A 15,159-nucleotide genomic window follows, 5' to 3' on the forward strand; every position below is an offset into this window, starting at 1 on the left:
GGTTTGGGAGTGGGGGATAACTGAGCTTTGCTTAGGGATACTTTCAGCTTGGTCACAATTCTAGGTTTTCATGTTGTATTATTAGCACTAATACCTCTGCTGCATTAAAATATTAATCTTATCTCTGAGATATCCTTAATACCATGATAGATAATAAATTATCAATATATTTTTCTTCTAAGACCAGTTAAATTTATTAGGTGTTAGATATTTTAAAAAACATTATGTTACCTTAATTTTCAACTCAAGAATTCTAATCCTCATTTTCCTATTCTCTTCCTAGAATGTGTGCAGTGTTTGGTGGAATCTATTGTCTTCGCCATTCAGTACAGTGCCTTGTTGTGGATAAAGAATCTGGAAAGTAAGGATGATATAAGTTGCCTTCCTGTATTTACACCCCTAAGCACAAGTGAAAAATGCTAAAGTCGATTTTTAAAAAATGATTCTTCAAAGATCCTCCTTGGTATTAATAACATATCAACCTTGATTAAAAGTAATTTGTGTTTAGATCCTCCAGAACAAGGAAAATGAGTTCAGAATATAGAAACTAAATTAATTTCCCTGCAATATGCCTATAACTCCTGATCATCCAAGCTCAGAAGACAAATCATTTCAGCTGCCGGGGGTAGGTGATGAGTGATGTTAGTTTTCCTTGTGGCCTTACCTCCTCTAATTGATTTTCATCAGATGACAACAAAGCCCTATGTTATTGCATTTTTAAAAATGGATCTCACCTAAAGACTCATCAAATTAATCTCTGCTGATAATGCATGTCACTCCAAGAGAAAAGACTTTAATGATTTTTAGGTAGATTGTTGTCATAAACTATGCTGCCCTGTTATCTGAGGATGAATTCCTTTATAACCGTATCAGGCCTGCAGGCTGGTTTAGAATTGAAATAAGAATGTACCTGCTTTTAAAGAAAGCTGAACATGATCTCTTTATCTGTTCTTTTTTATATTTCAGTTTTATTTTTCTAGGATTTGTTATTCAGTTACTAAAATATGTTCTTGTCTAAATTACACTAAGTAGTATATATATATATATTTTTTATTTCTGGGCTTTACATTTAAACATAAATGGGCTAACTGCATCAAATTTTAGGAGCTGTTTTAAATTGCTATGTATTTTTCTTTTTCTAAGTATTTACTGATCCATATCTCTTGTGTGACTGTTTTTAGGGATACATAAAGAAGTAGTATTGTTCAGGTCATAAAATACCTTAATATCTGGACCTAGAATCTTAAAAATATAAAATTTAAGCTGTTTTTTTCATTTTACAATAATTTTATATAGTCCAAGTAGCATAAAGTGTTAATTTCTTATAGGCCAGCTATAGTGCAATAACTAGTATTTTGAGATATGGTGGAGAACAAATTCAACTAGAATATGTAATATTTAGACAAGGAAAGTAAATATTTAGTATAAGATAAAATAGACATATGGTTTAAATGCATATAATTATCTTTAGCACTTTAACAGAAAGGTACTACATAAGTGAAACATTAATAATCTACAGTGAAAAATCTACCCCACAGGCCCAAGATATATTGATATGTGAGGGCTCTCTGGAGGTTCATGATGGAATAGTTGTCTTTATGATTCTTAAAGTCATTTTCCCTTATGCATTCATTTTGAAGCATGAGTATGTATCCATGATGGAAAGCTAGATAATGAATTGCTTGTTTGGTGCTTATTTACTTAGATCCTTTTACGTTTTGGAGGCCTCATTCCAGTCCTACATGTTACTCTTGGTGACATGAAGAATCCGCATGGCTTGTGTTTGTTGTTTTTCTTAAAGGATCTGTTAGTACAGTAAAAAGCATCTGTTGCACTAAAGGCTGCATTTACCTTAACTTTGACTTAGTTTTTATTACAAACTCTAAATAGAGGAACTCTTCTTTGTGGTCTGCTGCAGATCTTGGACTGCAACAGATAGCTGAGGGCTCAGGCTCTAAAGACCAAAGTTTGGTAGTTTTCAAATTTTAATGTGTCTGTAAATCACTAGGTAATAGGTAAACTTGTAAAACAAAATGCCCATTTCTGTGCCTCATGCTGGTAGAGTAAAATTGGATAATATGCTTAGAGTGGAGCCAGGAAATTGGCAATTTTAAGGAACACCTCCAGCTGAATATTATGTAGGTACTCCTTAGATGAAACTGAGAAACACTGATCTTTAAGGTAAAGTTCAAGATTTAGCCACTGGTACTGTGTTCCATGATGGACTAGGCACTCTAGGTCTTAATTCATTTCTTTTTTATCTTTGTAGAAAGACCTTAAACATAATAATTATTCTTTAACAACTCTTAAGGCATGCAGTGGTCAGGTAATCCTGGAGTAAAAGGAGACCTGGAACTCTGTCACTGCCATGAGGGACAGTGGGCAAGTCACTTGTCTCTGGACCAGTTCCTTTGGCTATGAATTAGATGGACTCTGTGGTAGATTTTGGGTCTCCTCCCAGATATGACATGCTTTAGTTGAGTTACTGAAAGTACTTAAAAAGTACTTAGTTTTTCCTTAGCACTTAGAAATAAATTATCTTAAAATGTTTTATATGCCCAAATATAGTCCATTCTCACATATTGGGTAATCTTCAGTCCAGTGAAAAATTTAAAAAAATGTTAGAACAGGTTGTATGTGTCTACTTTAATGAATATGAATGAAATCGTAAAATGGCTACTTCCACTGTTTATTATTACTTTACTAGAATGTCAGTTTTCCAATGAATATCTTTTTATTGTCCATCTTGGGGTGTTTAAGATATAGCCATTTTGTATTCTGTGTATGATTCTCATATTGGAAAACTTATTCCAAGCCATAAATATTTATTTCCTTAATAGTGGGACAGTTAAAAATTTGACCTGCATTTATAATATTCATGATATGTACAATATTCTCACTACTAAATTGCATAATTGATCTTTAAAAAGTTTCTTTATAAGAGACAACCAGTACTTCAAAACTGTAAATTCAAACCTTCACTAAAAATCCATTGTATCAAGTCAAAGAGTCTCTATAAGCATCTAAAGCAAGTATTGACTGAAGTTGACTCAGGCTAATTTATCTTTCACAAATACTATTACTTTGTCATTCAAAATCCAATAATTGAGAGACCTACCAGTAATAGATATTTTGTCAGGATTTGAATATAAATGAGGGATAATTTTTTGAGGGAAAAACCTTGAGTTTATATTTGGGCATATCCAGCATACATTTCTTTTTAAGCAATCCAGGTTGACTCAAACAATTGTTTATTCTGAGTTTTATAGGCTTATTAATCAAGGAATTTGCAAACGTTTGCATTTGTCTCCTTATGGTTTTAGATTGTCTTGTCTCCCCTAATTTCTTGTATGGAACACTTGGCATCCTCTTTCCTCTTTGGTGTGGTTAAGAGCTACCCATGCTTCAGGTGCTTAGACCTCATGTTTAGACCTCAAAGGTCTAAGTTTATTTCCTGATCCCACAGACTAGATCAGAACCCTCTGCCAGCCCCGCAACTCAGGTCCCCCCATATGATTGTAAATTCTCTGTAAGAAAAGGCAGGATCTCACTGCTATAGTATCCCCAGAATCAAGGCAGGTTCCTATCATCCATTATACTCAATAGATTTAAGTTTATAAAAATGAAGATTAAAAATTGATGATAGCATTTTTGTGCTTTTCTTTTCACCTTTCATTGAGGAAAGCAAATAGAAGCATAAATGATCATAGCATTGAGTTTAGCGTGGTGATTATACATCAAAGTGTTGTACAAACTTTGAGAGGAGAAATATGGAATATGTAACTAAATCCATACTTATTTTGAGCTATATCTTATTTTTCATTTTTGTTTAATGTACTCTCCTGAGATCCACTTTGACTGTGCTGTCTTGGCTATGTTATCCTTGACTCTGCTTTCTTAATTTTCAGAGGACATATATATCAGGAGTTCTTTTCTATACATTCTCATTAAATTCTAATACTGAAGCCCTCTGTTGACTGTTTTTGGAAACACTGAATGCTGTTGTTGAGCAGCTTTCTTTTCCTTTGTAGGAATGCTGACCATGTAAAATTCCTGTAAATTTGATTTCACCATTTAGCAGCGCAGTATTTGATATTAGTGTAGGGTATGGATGACCTTGGCCAGACATGTCTGTAACCAATAGTCGGAATCTAATTACTTCAGCTAATGTTCTTGTGAACTTCAGCTGTCTCACTTACTAGATTTCCTGCTATTACTATTTCTTGGAGATATCTTTTTTTTTTTTTTCTTATGTCAGGAATAACTAACTGTACCTTTCCCAGGTATTTGGAAGTTAGTAATGAATAGTATGTTAGACTCAGGGTGAGGTGACTGATTCTTAACACCATTTTTCATTAAATAAGAAAATCACTGAATTTCATATTTTAGTATGTCCAATTTGCAAGATGGTAGTGGTAATATTCTAGATATTTAACCTCCACCAATCACATGCTAGTTGCTATGGGGATAAAGAGATGAATAAAACATGAATCTTGCCCTTGTGTATAAAGATTACAGGCTCTAAAGTCATGTAGGCCTAGATATGTGTCCTGGCTTCCCCACTTACTAGTTGAGTGAACTTTAGCAAGTTGTTTAACCTCTCTTTGCTTCAGTTTCTTTATCTTGAAAGTGGGACACAACAGTACCTATCTCATTTGGTTATTATGAGTATGAATTGAACAGATGAAGTGTGTAGAATCCATATAGCAAGAGCTTAGTATCTGTTAGCTAATAGTAGTTTTTAATGTAATTGGATACTTTGGAATCCCATAGAGGAGATATATTGGGAAGATCCTTCTGTGCTATGCTAAGGAGTTCAGATTATAATTTCAGATATTTCAGATTATAATGTAGTTTTTTAAATTTATTTTTTATTGAAGAATAATTTCTTTACAGAATTTTGTTGTTTTCTATCAAACCTCAACATGAGTCAGCCATAGGTATACATATATCCCCTCCCTTTTGAACTTCCCTCCCCATCCCACCCCTCTAGGTTGATACAGAGCCCCTGTTTGAGTTTCCTGAGTAGTACAGCAAATTCAGCAAATTCGCATTGGCTATCTATTTTACATATGGTAATATAATTATAAATGGGTGAATAACAAGATTAGATTTGTTACTTTTACATTCCATTTCTGTGATTAGAGGTGATTTGGAAGAAGCACTGCGATGGAAAGAGATTCTTTACCTGCTAAATCAGAGATTCTGTAATTTTTGTTTCTGTTTCTGCACTATTCACATATATTGAATACTTCCATCATCCATCATGTATTCAGGCATCCATGCACAGTTGTCATCTGTGTGCCAGGCACTGGTGGTATAGCACAGTACAAGACAATCATGATCTTTGTTCTCATGGAGCTTAGAGTCTACTGGGGTACATTAGAGAACAAATAAATTAATTAGATAATTATACATTGAAATCTGTTCAATATTGCAGATCTGGCTCTGTCCTTCCCTATGTAAAAAGCTTCAGTGACTTTATATCACTTCAGAATGCCGCGTGACCCCTTTAACATGACGCGTGAGACTCTGGGGTCTGACCTTTGCCTGCCTCTCTCAGTTCATCTGTCTTCTCTCCCTATTTGGTTCCTTGTATTTCTCTTACTTGCCTCTGTTCCCCTGCAAGTGCTGAGCTTCTATTGAAATGTTCTTATTTGCTTGCTTTAACTGGTTTTAACTGCTTTCAGTTCAGTTCAGTTGCTCAGTCATGTCTGACTCTTTGCAACCCCATGAATCGCAGCACGCCAGGCCTCCCTGTCCATCACCAACTCCCGGAATTCACTCAAACTCATGTCCATAGAGTCAGTGATGCCATCCAGCCATCTCATCCTCTGTCGTCCCCTTCTCCTCCTGCCCCCAATCCCTCCCAGCATCAGAGTCTTTTCCAATGAGTCAACTCTTCGCATGAGGTGGCCAAAGTACTGGAGTTTCAGCTTTAGCATCATTCCTTCCAAAGAAATCCCAAGGCTGATCTCCTTCAGAATGGACTGGTTGGATCTCCTTGCAGTCCAAGGGACTCCCAAGAGTCTTCTCCAACACCACACTTCAAAAGCATCAGTTCTTCTGCGCTCACCTTTCTTCACATCCATACATGACCACAGGAAAAACCATAGCCTTGACTAGACGGACCTTTATTGGCAAAGTAATGTCTCTGCTTTTGAATATGCTATCTAGGTTGGTCATAACTTTCCTCCCAAGGAATAAGCGTCTTTTAATTTCATGGCTGCAGTCACCATCTGCAGTGATTTTGGAGCCCCAAAAAATAAAGTCTGACACTGTTTCCACTGTTTCCCCATCTATTTCCCATGAAGTGATGGGACCAGATGCCATGATCTTCGTTTTCTGAATGTTGAGCTTTAAGTCAACTTTTTCACTCTCCACTTTCACTTTCATCAAGAGGCTTTTGAGTTCCTCTTCACTTTCTGCCATAAGGGTGGTGTCATCTGCATATCTGAGGTTATTGACATTTCTCCTGGGAATCTTGATTCCAGCTTGTGCTTCTTCCAGCCCAGCGTTTCTCATAATGTACTCTGCATATAAGTTAAATAAGCAGGGTGACACTATACAGCCTTGACATACTCCATTTCCTATTTGGAACCAGTCTGTTGTTCCATGTCCAGTTCTAACTGTTGCTTCCTAACCTGCAAATAGGTTTCTCAAGAGGCAGGTCAGGTGGTCTGGTATTCCCATCTCTTTCATAATTTTCCACAGTTTATTGTGATCCACACAGTAAAAGGCTTTGGCATAGTCAATAAAGCAGAAATAGATGTTTTTCTGGAACTCTCTTGCTTTTTTGATGATCCAGCGGATGTTGGCAATTTGATCTCTGATTCCTCTGCCTTTTCTAAAACAAAAGCAGCTAATGTATCACTTCCTCCAAAGAACATTCCCAAATACTCTGCTGTTCCCCCCACCACCAAGCTTTCACCTCTTAGAACAGTGCTTGGTACATGGTTGTTATGCCACACACATATGGCATAAATATTATTTTTAACAAATGAACTACCAGTGTGGTAACAATCCATTCATTGTCATATTAGATTTAACAAGAGTCTAGGGCAGTGTCAGTGGAGATGTTGAGGAAAGGCTAGTTTCAAGAAATGTTTATAAGGTGAAATCAAGATTGAGTAGCAGATTAGATGTGGGAAAAGAGATTTCTAATCTAAGGAAACTCTAGTAACTGCTGGTCATGCCATTAACTGGGACTTGGATTCCAAGAAGGGAAGCAGGTGAGGAACTATGAAGAATTCAGGTATGGGGCATGCTAGGTTAAAAAGGCATTTGGAGTCTATCCAGAAAAAAAAGTAGGTAATAGTTAAAAATATGAATATAGAGCTTGGGATTGATTACAACAAAGAGCCATAGGTTTGGAGTTACAATCATGTTTGAGACTGTTGTAATAGATATGTATCCAATAAAAATGAGTAATAGGCGTTTTGGAATGGTTTCATCGAAAAGGTGGCATTTGAAATAATAAGTTTGAGAAAGCTTGAAAGGGCATTGTGAGCAGAGGTATTATTCTGTTTCCTTCAGTTACTGGGAATCTTCTAATTCCTTTAATTAATGTATTTTTCTTTTAATGATTTCATGTGTGATTTATGTATTCCTTATAAAAGTAATGGGGATATTAATCTGAAGATTATAGAGAATGGATACTTGTTTTAATATTATTTTTTATCTCCTGGACCAAATTCCAGATAAAGAGTTTTCATCTTGCTGATTATTTTCTTTCTTACCTTAATTTTGCTATTTGTGCCCTCATGTTATTGAACCAAGAACTGTATAACTGTTGTGATTTAGAAAGCTCAGCTCTAGAAATGTTCTGTCTGGCTTCACTGATTCTTATGATCAGCTTGGTTGTTGCGCCCTGTAACTGGGAACTCCTATCATGTTCCTCCTCAATTTACTATTTATGGGGCTCAGCAAGATCCTCAACTAAATCCAGAATGCTGTTAATCTTTAATGGCTTCCTCAAGTTCATGTTGGAGGGGTGAACAGAGGCGATTTTAATGTCTCATTTTGTTGTTTTCCGTTACTTGAATGTCATAATTTTTTATATTAATCTTTATAATACAAAGTCTAAGTCTAGGTCCCAGATCTATATCTCTTTCCTCATTGTTCTCCCAAATAGGCCTAATATATGATAGTAAGTATCTGAGGGGAAAACAAATCTTATCACTTACTTAAATATGTCTTGGTTTGAACAGCTTTGCTCAGGCCTAGAGCCTTAGTACTTTAGCATGAGACTATCAGGTAAGTTGTATTGTTATCATCTATCTGGCTGACTGGGCATATATGACTGTCACCTCAATTTCTGCAGAAATCAGTGTTTTTTTCTATAGCAATAATCTTGAATTTCCACCTAGGATAGCGTAAAGATACAACAGTAGCTGTGACACACTCCATGGTGATTCTTCCCTGGGATTTGGGAGCTTATCAGAATCTCCAGGGGTACTTATAATTTGAAAAAGTCCCCCAGGTGTGATTCTGATTTGCTTCCTTCTCCTTCTCCTCCTCCTGTGAGAATCACTTTTTAATCCAGAAGCGTCAGCATAGATAGGCACATTTATTGGCATATTATCCTTGCATAGTTGAGCTCCCCAGTCTCCATACCCATTCTTCCGTTCTGAGTGATCCCCAGTAGTGTTAATACCATAACTTCTGAAATCACTGTCTGCCTTTCACCAAAGCTGTAGCTATCATGAAAGCAGACCAGTTAGTATTTGGAAACCTACAGGCAAGGAGGTCTCCACAAGCTTCAGGGCCAGGTTTAATTATGTGGTTTACTTAAATGGGAGCCCTTTGCAAAGACTTAGATTGGAGTCCAAGGTTTACACTAACATCACTCCCTCTTCCAATTTGATTCCAACATTTTATGGTGAAAATATTAAACTCTACACCAACATGGAAAGAATTTCAGGGTGATCACCTGTATATCCACAACTTAGATTCTACAATTAACATTTCAACATGCTTGCTTAATCATATGTCTACCCAAATATTTATCCCTCTGTTCACCTATTCACCGTTTCACAGTAACTTTCACAGTAAATTCCAGATAGCAGTACAGTTTCCCCTAAATACTTCAGTATGCATATCATTAACTAGAGTTTAATATTTGTTTATAGCTTTTTCTTCTGATGTAAAATTTACATGTGGTAAAGTACCCAAATCTTAAGTGCTCATTACCTGAATGTTGACAAATGATAAATCTGTATAATCTGAATCCTTGTCAAAATACAGAAGATTTTAACAGCCTCTTTTTTTCTGCCCAGATTATTCCCTCTTGACTTTCTATAGTCTCTGAGTTAAAGGTAAGAAAGAGGCTTGTCAGTGTTTCCAGGACAAATAGGGATTGAAGCTTCATGATGGATCAACAGATTTCTCTTTTCCCTTGCCAAAGTACCTTGTGTTTTAAATTGTGTATGAATGTTTTAAAACAGAAGACTTGAAGGAGTTCTCTGGCAGTCCAGTGGTTAGGGCTTGCAGTTTTCACAGCAGGGGCCCTGGTTCGATCCCTGCTTGGGGAACTAAGATCTCACAAGCCACATGTCATGGTCCAGAAAAAGAAAAAAAAAAAATTAATAAAAACATAAACCAGGAGACTAACTTGCCTTTCTGATTTTAAGTACTTATTTTTTAAAATAGATATAAATACTTTAGTTAGTTAAGTATTTTATAAAGCAGGAGCTCTAGTTTGATGAAATGTGAGGCGATATGCATAGAAATATAACTGAGAAAGAGAAAGGAAGTATAAGTTATATGGGAAAAAATCACATAAATATTGATATATTTATTAATATGTAGTCAATTGATTAAAAATATATGTATCTAATATCACAAGATATAGTTTAGCCTGATGGCAGTGTCATGCCATTTATTTAAGAATATCAGCATATCATAATCTGCCTTTATTAAAATACGCATTAAATTCCTCTCACTATTGGTCTTGGGTATTTGTCATTTTACTGTTAATGCCTTTATGCCTGGCAAATAGCTCTTTTTAAAAAATAGCTCTTATTTAGGGTAGCATATTTTAATTTATGCTAATATATTTAAAATATGACATCAGTTTGAAATTACTTGTTTGCATTTTATGAGGAGTAACACATAAGTGTTTTTCAAATAAAATAATTCTAGTCTCAAAAGGAAAGCTATGACAAAGTAAATTGTGTTATTTCCATAATAAAAATATATAGGAAACATGCAGACATTTGCATATAGTTCCTGAAATATTGCATACTGTCTTTGTCAGTGCTGGTAAATCCATTTCAAGGATGTTGCCCTTAGTCCATTAGTTTGGATAATGAACCCTATAAAGTACATTTATAACTTGTGGCACTGCAAGGAGATGGATTCTAATATTCATCGTTTTATCTAGACACACTGAGAGAAGGTCAATGCAGGGTTCTATATGATTCATTGTCCCAACACATTTCAGATGACAGAGACCTGATAATGTCCATGCATAAGTGTTTTCTTTATTTGGAAACAGCATTTGAAAGAAATCTTTCTATGATCATCCTTTGAAGTAAAGTGGAAACAGATATTAAAAAAGCTCTATCCCTCCCCCCGTTTTTTTTGGTTTAAAACATTATCACACTTGTTGCAAAATAGCTATTCTTGAACAAAAGAGAAAGCGACACTTAACAGAAAAACAAGCCTTTAGTGGCTTTATTAGGCTGTAAATAGTGGCTTTATTAGGCTGTAAATAATATAACAAGATACTTAAACAACTTTTCCTCCCCCTTTTCTTAGATCTGTTAAGAAAAAAAAAAAAGCCTATTTTCTAAACAAAGAAAAATCTTCTATGTTCCTAAACATTAGAAAAGCTTATAGCATAATAGTTGTCCTAACTTTCCTCTTACTATTAATAGCATTCAAAATAAATATTTAAGTTCTAGTCCACACTTAATAGTTTAAAATAATTCAAAATAGCAACAAGAATATATATTCTGCAGTTTGGTTTAAGTTTTGTGTCAAAAATGTGTACTTGTGGGCAATTTTTAAATCTTCTCACAAAGTAATTTTAGATTCAGGATTGGTAGCTAGCTGATTCTGTTTGTTTTCTTTATTATGTAATCATCAATGAGAACTTTTTTCTTTGCTTATCTTCTTTGTAGATGTAAAGCAATCATAGATCAGTATGGTCAGAGAATAATCTCTAAGCATTTCCTTGTGGAAGACAGTTATTTGTCTGAGAACACATGTTCACGTGTGCAATACAGGTAAGGCACCCCTCCAGCCACTCTGCAAGGGAAGGTGAAACTTAGGGAAATTCATCTGTGTGGTTACATTGACAATTCTGTATGATTCTGTTCTTCAAGTAAGATGCAAATGTATACCAAACCAAAGATATATTCAGTGTGTTACCACTGTTTTCTTATAAGGTCTGGTTTGAGGGGAACCTAGCCTAATGTTGACTCCATTGCATTAGCTGGGATCTGTCTGCAGGTCACACATCCTCCTTTCCTGAGCCAAGAAAATATTAAAACAGAACTTGACTTGGTTTGGGGAGGTGACACTTTTATCATGACTTAAATCTTTCAAGCATACCTTATGGTGGTCATATAGCTATATAAATGAGATTTATCCATGGAATCTGAGTCACTGATTAACTTTTCTGCATTACAGGCAGATCTCCAGGGCAGTCTTGATTACAGATAGATCTGTTCTCAAAACAGATTCAGATCAACAGGTAATTCTAGTCTTGTACTCGTTGGTAACATGTTGCTAACTTAATCTACATGGTAATATGTTGTAAATTAATACAGGTGAAATAAAATATATTTTAAAAATATGTGCTAATAATACATTTAATGCATTTTTAAAATACATAATGGTAATTATGTAATAATTTTGGTTTCTTAAAGATTTCCTTCCAGTGGAACAACTAATTGCTCCTATGTAACAGATTTATTCTAGGAATATTGAAATCATCCTAGTTGTTTTTTTTTTTTTTTTTTTTACAACTATGAAATTGAAATTATATTATTGTGGGAAGAAAAGCATTTAGAAACATTTAAAAATCTTGGATAAGATGAGGATGATATGGTTAGGTAGCATCACTGACTCAGTGAACGTGAATTTGACCAAACTCTGGAAGACAGTGAAGGACAGGGAAGCCTGGCATGCTGCAGTTCATGGGATTGCAAAGAGTTGGACACGACTTAGCAACTGAACAACAACAACAGCAAAAATCTTGAAGGAAAAGGCTTAACCAGTCCTATAGCAGTGGTGGTAAGTTCAGTTAGGGGCCTCGTGTGAAGGAGCATCAGCATGCATTTTCAATTCAGGCTTTCCTCATCACCATGGTTCATCTTGGTACCCTCTTCCTCCTCATAACCACTGATTCTATCAGTGGAATCTTTATACCTGTGGTTTTTCCTTAATCTGAACATGTAAATTCCAAAAGAATGCCCCCTTCTCCTTCTGACAACAGTTTACAGGACTGATAAAATCAGCTTACTCAGTAAGCATGAATGTCAGATCTAGCTTGAATGCTACTGCTTAAGATAGGTTCTGAAATTTCCTTAAGTTGGAAACTTTCTATTTTATTAAACAAATATGTTAGTTTTAAGTGTGAGTGCAAATTCTTTCATTTAATAATTCAACAGAGAGTGAGTACCTTTCACATGCCAGGCAGTGTGCTAGATTCTGAGGAGATATTGCTGACCATGATAGCATCTGTCCCCTCATAGCTTGCAGTCTGTAGGATAGAGATTGTCTTTTGTTGTTTAGTCACTAAGTCATGTTCGAGTCTTTTTCGACCCCATGGACTATAGCCCACCAGGCTCCTTTGTCCAAGGGATTCTCCAGGCAAGACTACTGCAGTGGATTGCCATGCCCTCCTCCAGGGGATCTTTCTGACCCAAGGATCAAACCTGTGTCTCCTGCTTGGCAAGCAGATTCTTTACCACTGATTGCTCCTTAAGAAAAAGGGTGTAGATCCCTCAGGGGAAATGACACAGGCTGAGACCTGGGACCCTTTGCCACAGTGCTTGCACCTGGACACAACTCTTCTTGATCAGCAAAATACAGAGAGACTATATGGGACTAAACTGTGTTCATACACAGTTGGGACAATTTCTGGACCCAAAAGATACAAAGAAACCAAAAAACCCAACTGCCACTTTTGAAAAGCCTGGAGCAAACAGGGTGTTGGGAGCAAAAGCAGGGTACTGAGTATGCCCCCTGCACACAACAAAACATAGAGATGGACAAGCAAAACACCTAAGCCACTTTTCTGGCCACATCTCCTGCATTGCAGGTGGATTCATTACCACTGATCCACCAGGGAAGCCTGCAGATACAGATACAGACAGATAAATAGGAAGGACAGTTCAGCACGGCAAGTGTGAACAAGAAGTTGTAAAATCGTAGCACTCATCATACTGTTGTATAATTGCCAGTTTACTTGTCTATCTCCCAGTAAACCATAAGCTTTGTGAATGGGTTGAAGAGTGACAGAGGCAGAAAAGTGAAGAGAGCAAAAAAGACACTTCTGTAGAAGCTAAGCTGGGAAGAGCAAGAGAGAGGACAGTGATCTCTGCTGAGGGATGTGGAAGTGAAGAGGGCATTTCTTTGAAGTGTTACAGTATATTTCAGCTGATGAGAATGGGGCCAGAAGAGGAGAGGTTGAAGATTCCCAGAAGAAAAGAAATATAACTCATGCAGCAAGGTCCAGATAAAGGCTAGGGGAGATGGGATTCAGAGAATAGGTGAGAAACATTGTCCTTAGATGGGATATGTGACACTTTGAAATAAGAGGGTGAATGCATGAACACCTTGAGCTGCATGCACAAATTCTGGTAATTCATTTTTCATTTTTGTTCTGTGACAAATATTTTCTAATTTTCCTTTTTATGGCTTCTTAGATACACCCATCATTTAAAAATGTACATTTAATTTCCAAATACGTGTTTTGTAAATTTTATGTATTTATTCATTTATTTTTTGCTGTGCTGGGTCTTTGTTGCTGCATGTGGTCTTTCTCTAGTTGCAGTGAGTGAGGGCTACTCTCTAGTTTTGGTGCATGGGTTTTTCATTGCTGTGGCTTCTCTTGTTGTGGGCCACAGGCTCTAGGGTACAGGCTCAGTAGTTATGGTGCATGGGCTTAGTTATCCCTCAGCATGTGGAATCTTCCCAGACCAGGGATCGAACCTGTGTCCTCTGCATTGGCAGATGGATTCTTAACAACTGGACCACCAGGGAGGTCCTACATGGGTTTTTTTAAGTATCTTTGATATTAATTTCTTATTTTGATATTAATTTCTCATTTATTCTCTGCTTTATATCTGCTTTATTCTCTGCAATCACCATTTGTGTTTTTTCAGTCTTCTAACTTTATTGAGGCTTTCAATGGCTAAGTCAAAGATCTCTCTTGGTAAATGTCACATTGTGCTTAAAAATATGTGGCTTATTTCCAAATATCTTTTGATATTGATTTCTGGCCTATTTTCACAGTGATAAGAGAACAGACTCTGTGATTTTAATACCTTTAGACTATAAAATTTTTGCACCTTGTTTCATGTCCCTGGATATGTTCCAGTGTCTCCTAGTTTATAGTTTGAGGGAACTTGAATAGAATTTGTATCTTGCTGTTGTGTGAAAATTGTATAAATCTTAATTATGGTGAATTAGTTCATGGTGCTTTTCCTTCTACTTTTCTGTATATTCATTTTCTTAATTTTTAAGAGTTTGATATTAAAACTCCAACCAAAAATCGTAATTTATCTACTTAAATATTTGTAATATAAAGTAGAACTGTATGTAACTTTGTATTTTCCATATCTCCTATAAATGTGTTATCATTCTTTCATAATTTAAAAAATCAAACAGAGAATAAAATTTTTTTAAAAAGGAAAAAAAAAAGAGTGAATCTGGGAACATTTGTAGTCTTGGGAGTTCCCATCCAATGGGTTCTATTTTATTTTAAAAATTACAAGGTGAGGTCGTCTCCTGAGAATGGGGGTGTGAGTGTGGGAATGGGTCAGAGCTCAAGGAAAGGAGTAAAATAATCACTGTGGAAAGTGACCTGTCTCATGGTCAGATGACTGGGCAGTGTTGAGGGGTCCAGCTGAGTCTGGAGGTCATGGGTTCACAGTAACATTAATCTGCTCTGATCTTTGCAGCTCTTTCATTCTTTTACCCCCA

The 15,159-nt window shown here is 36.0% G+C and overlaps 1 protein-coding gene across 3 annotated transcripts in view; it reads left to right on the top strand.

Moving 5' to 3' along the window:
- The window catches only part of CHM (CHM Rab escort protein), a 239,441-nt gene that overhangs the window by 160,714 nt on the left and 63,568 nt on the right, over positions 1-15,159 (top strand). For all 3 annotated transcript variants that reach the window (XM_055564939.1, XM_055564941.1, XM_055564940.1), the window contains exons 9-11: positions 284-361; positions 11,127-11,231; positions 11,638-11,701. In XM_055564939.1, coding sequence (XP_055420914.1) covers positions 284-361; positions 11,127-11,231; positions 11,638-11,701 — 247 coding nt within the window. The remainder of the gene's footprint in view (positions 1-283; positions 362-11,126; positions 11,232-11,637; positions 11,702-15,159) is intronic.

Source organism: Bubalus kerabau, chromosome X, assembly GCF_029407905.1.
Source record: "Bubalus kerabau isolate K-KA32 ecotype Philippines breed swamp buffalo chromosome X, PCC_UOA_SB_1v2, whole genome shotgun sequence".
Classification (NCBI taxonomy): Eukaryota; Metazoa; Chordata; class Mammalia; order Artiodactyla; family Bovidae; genus Bubalus; species Bubalus kerabau.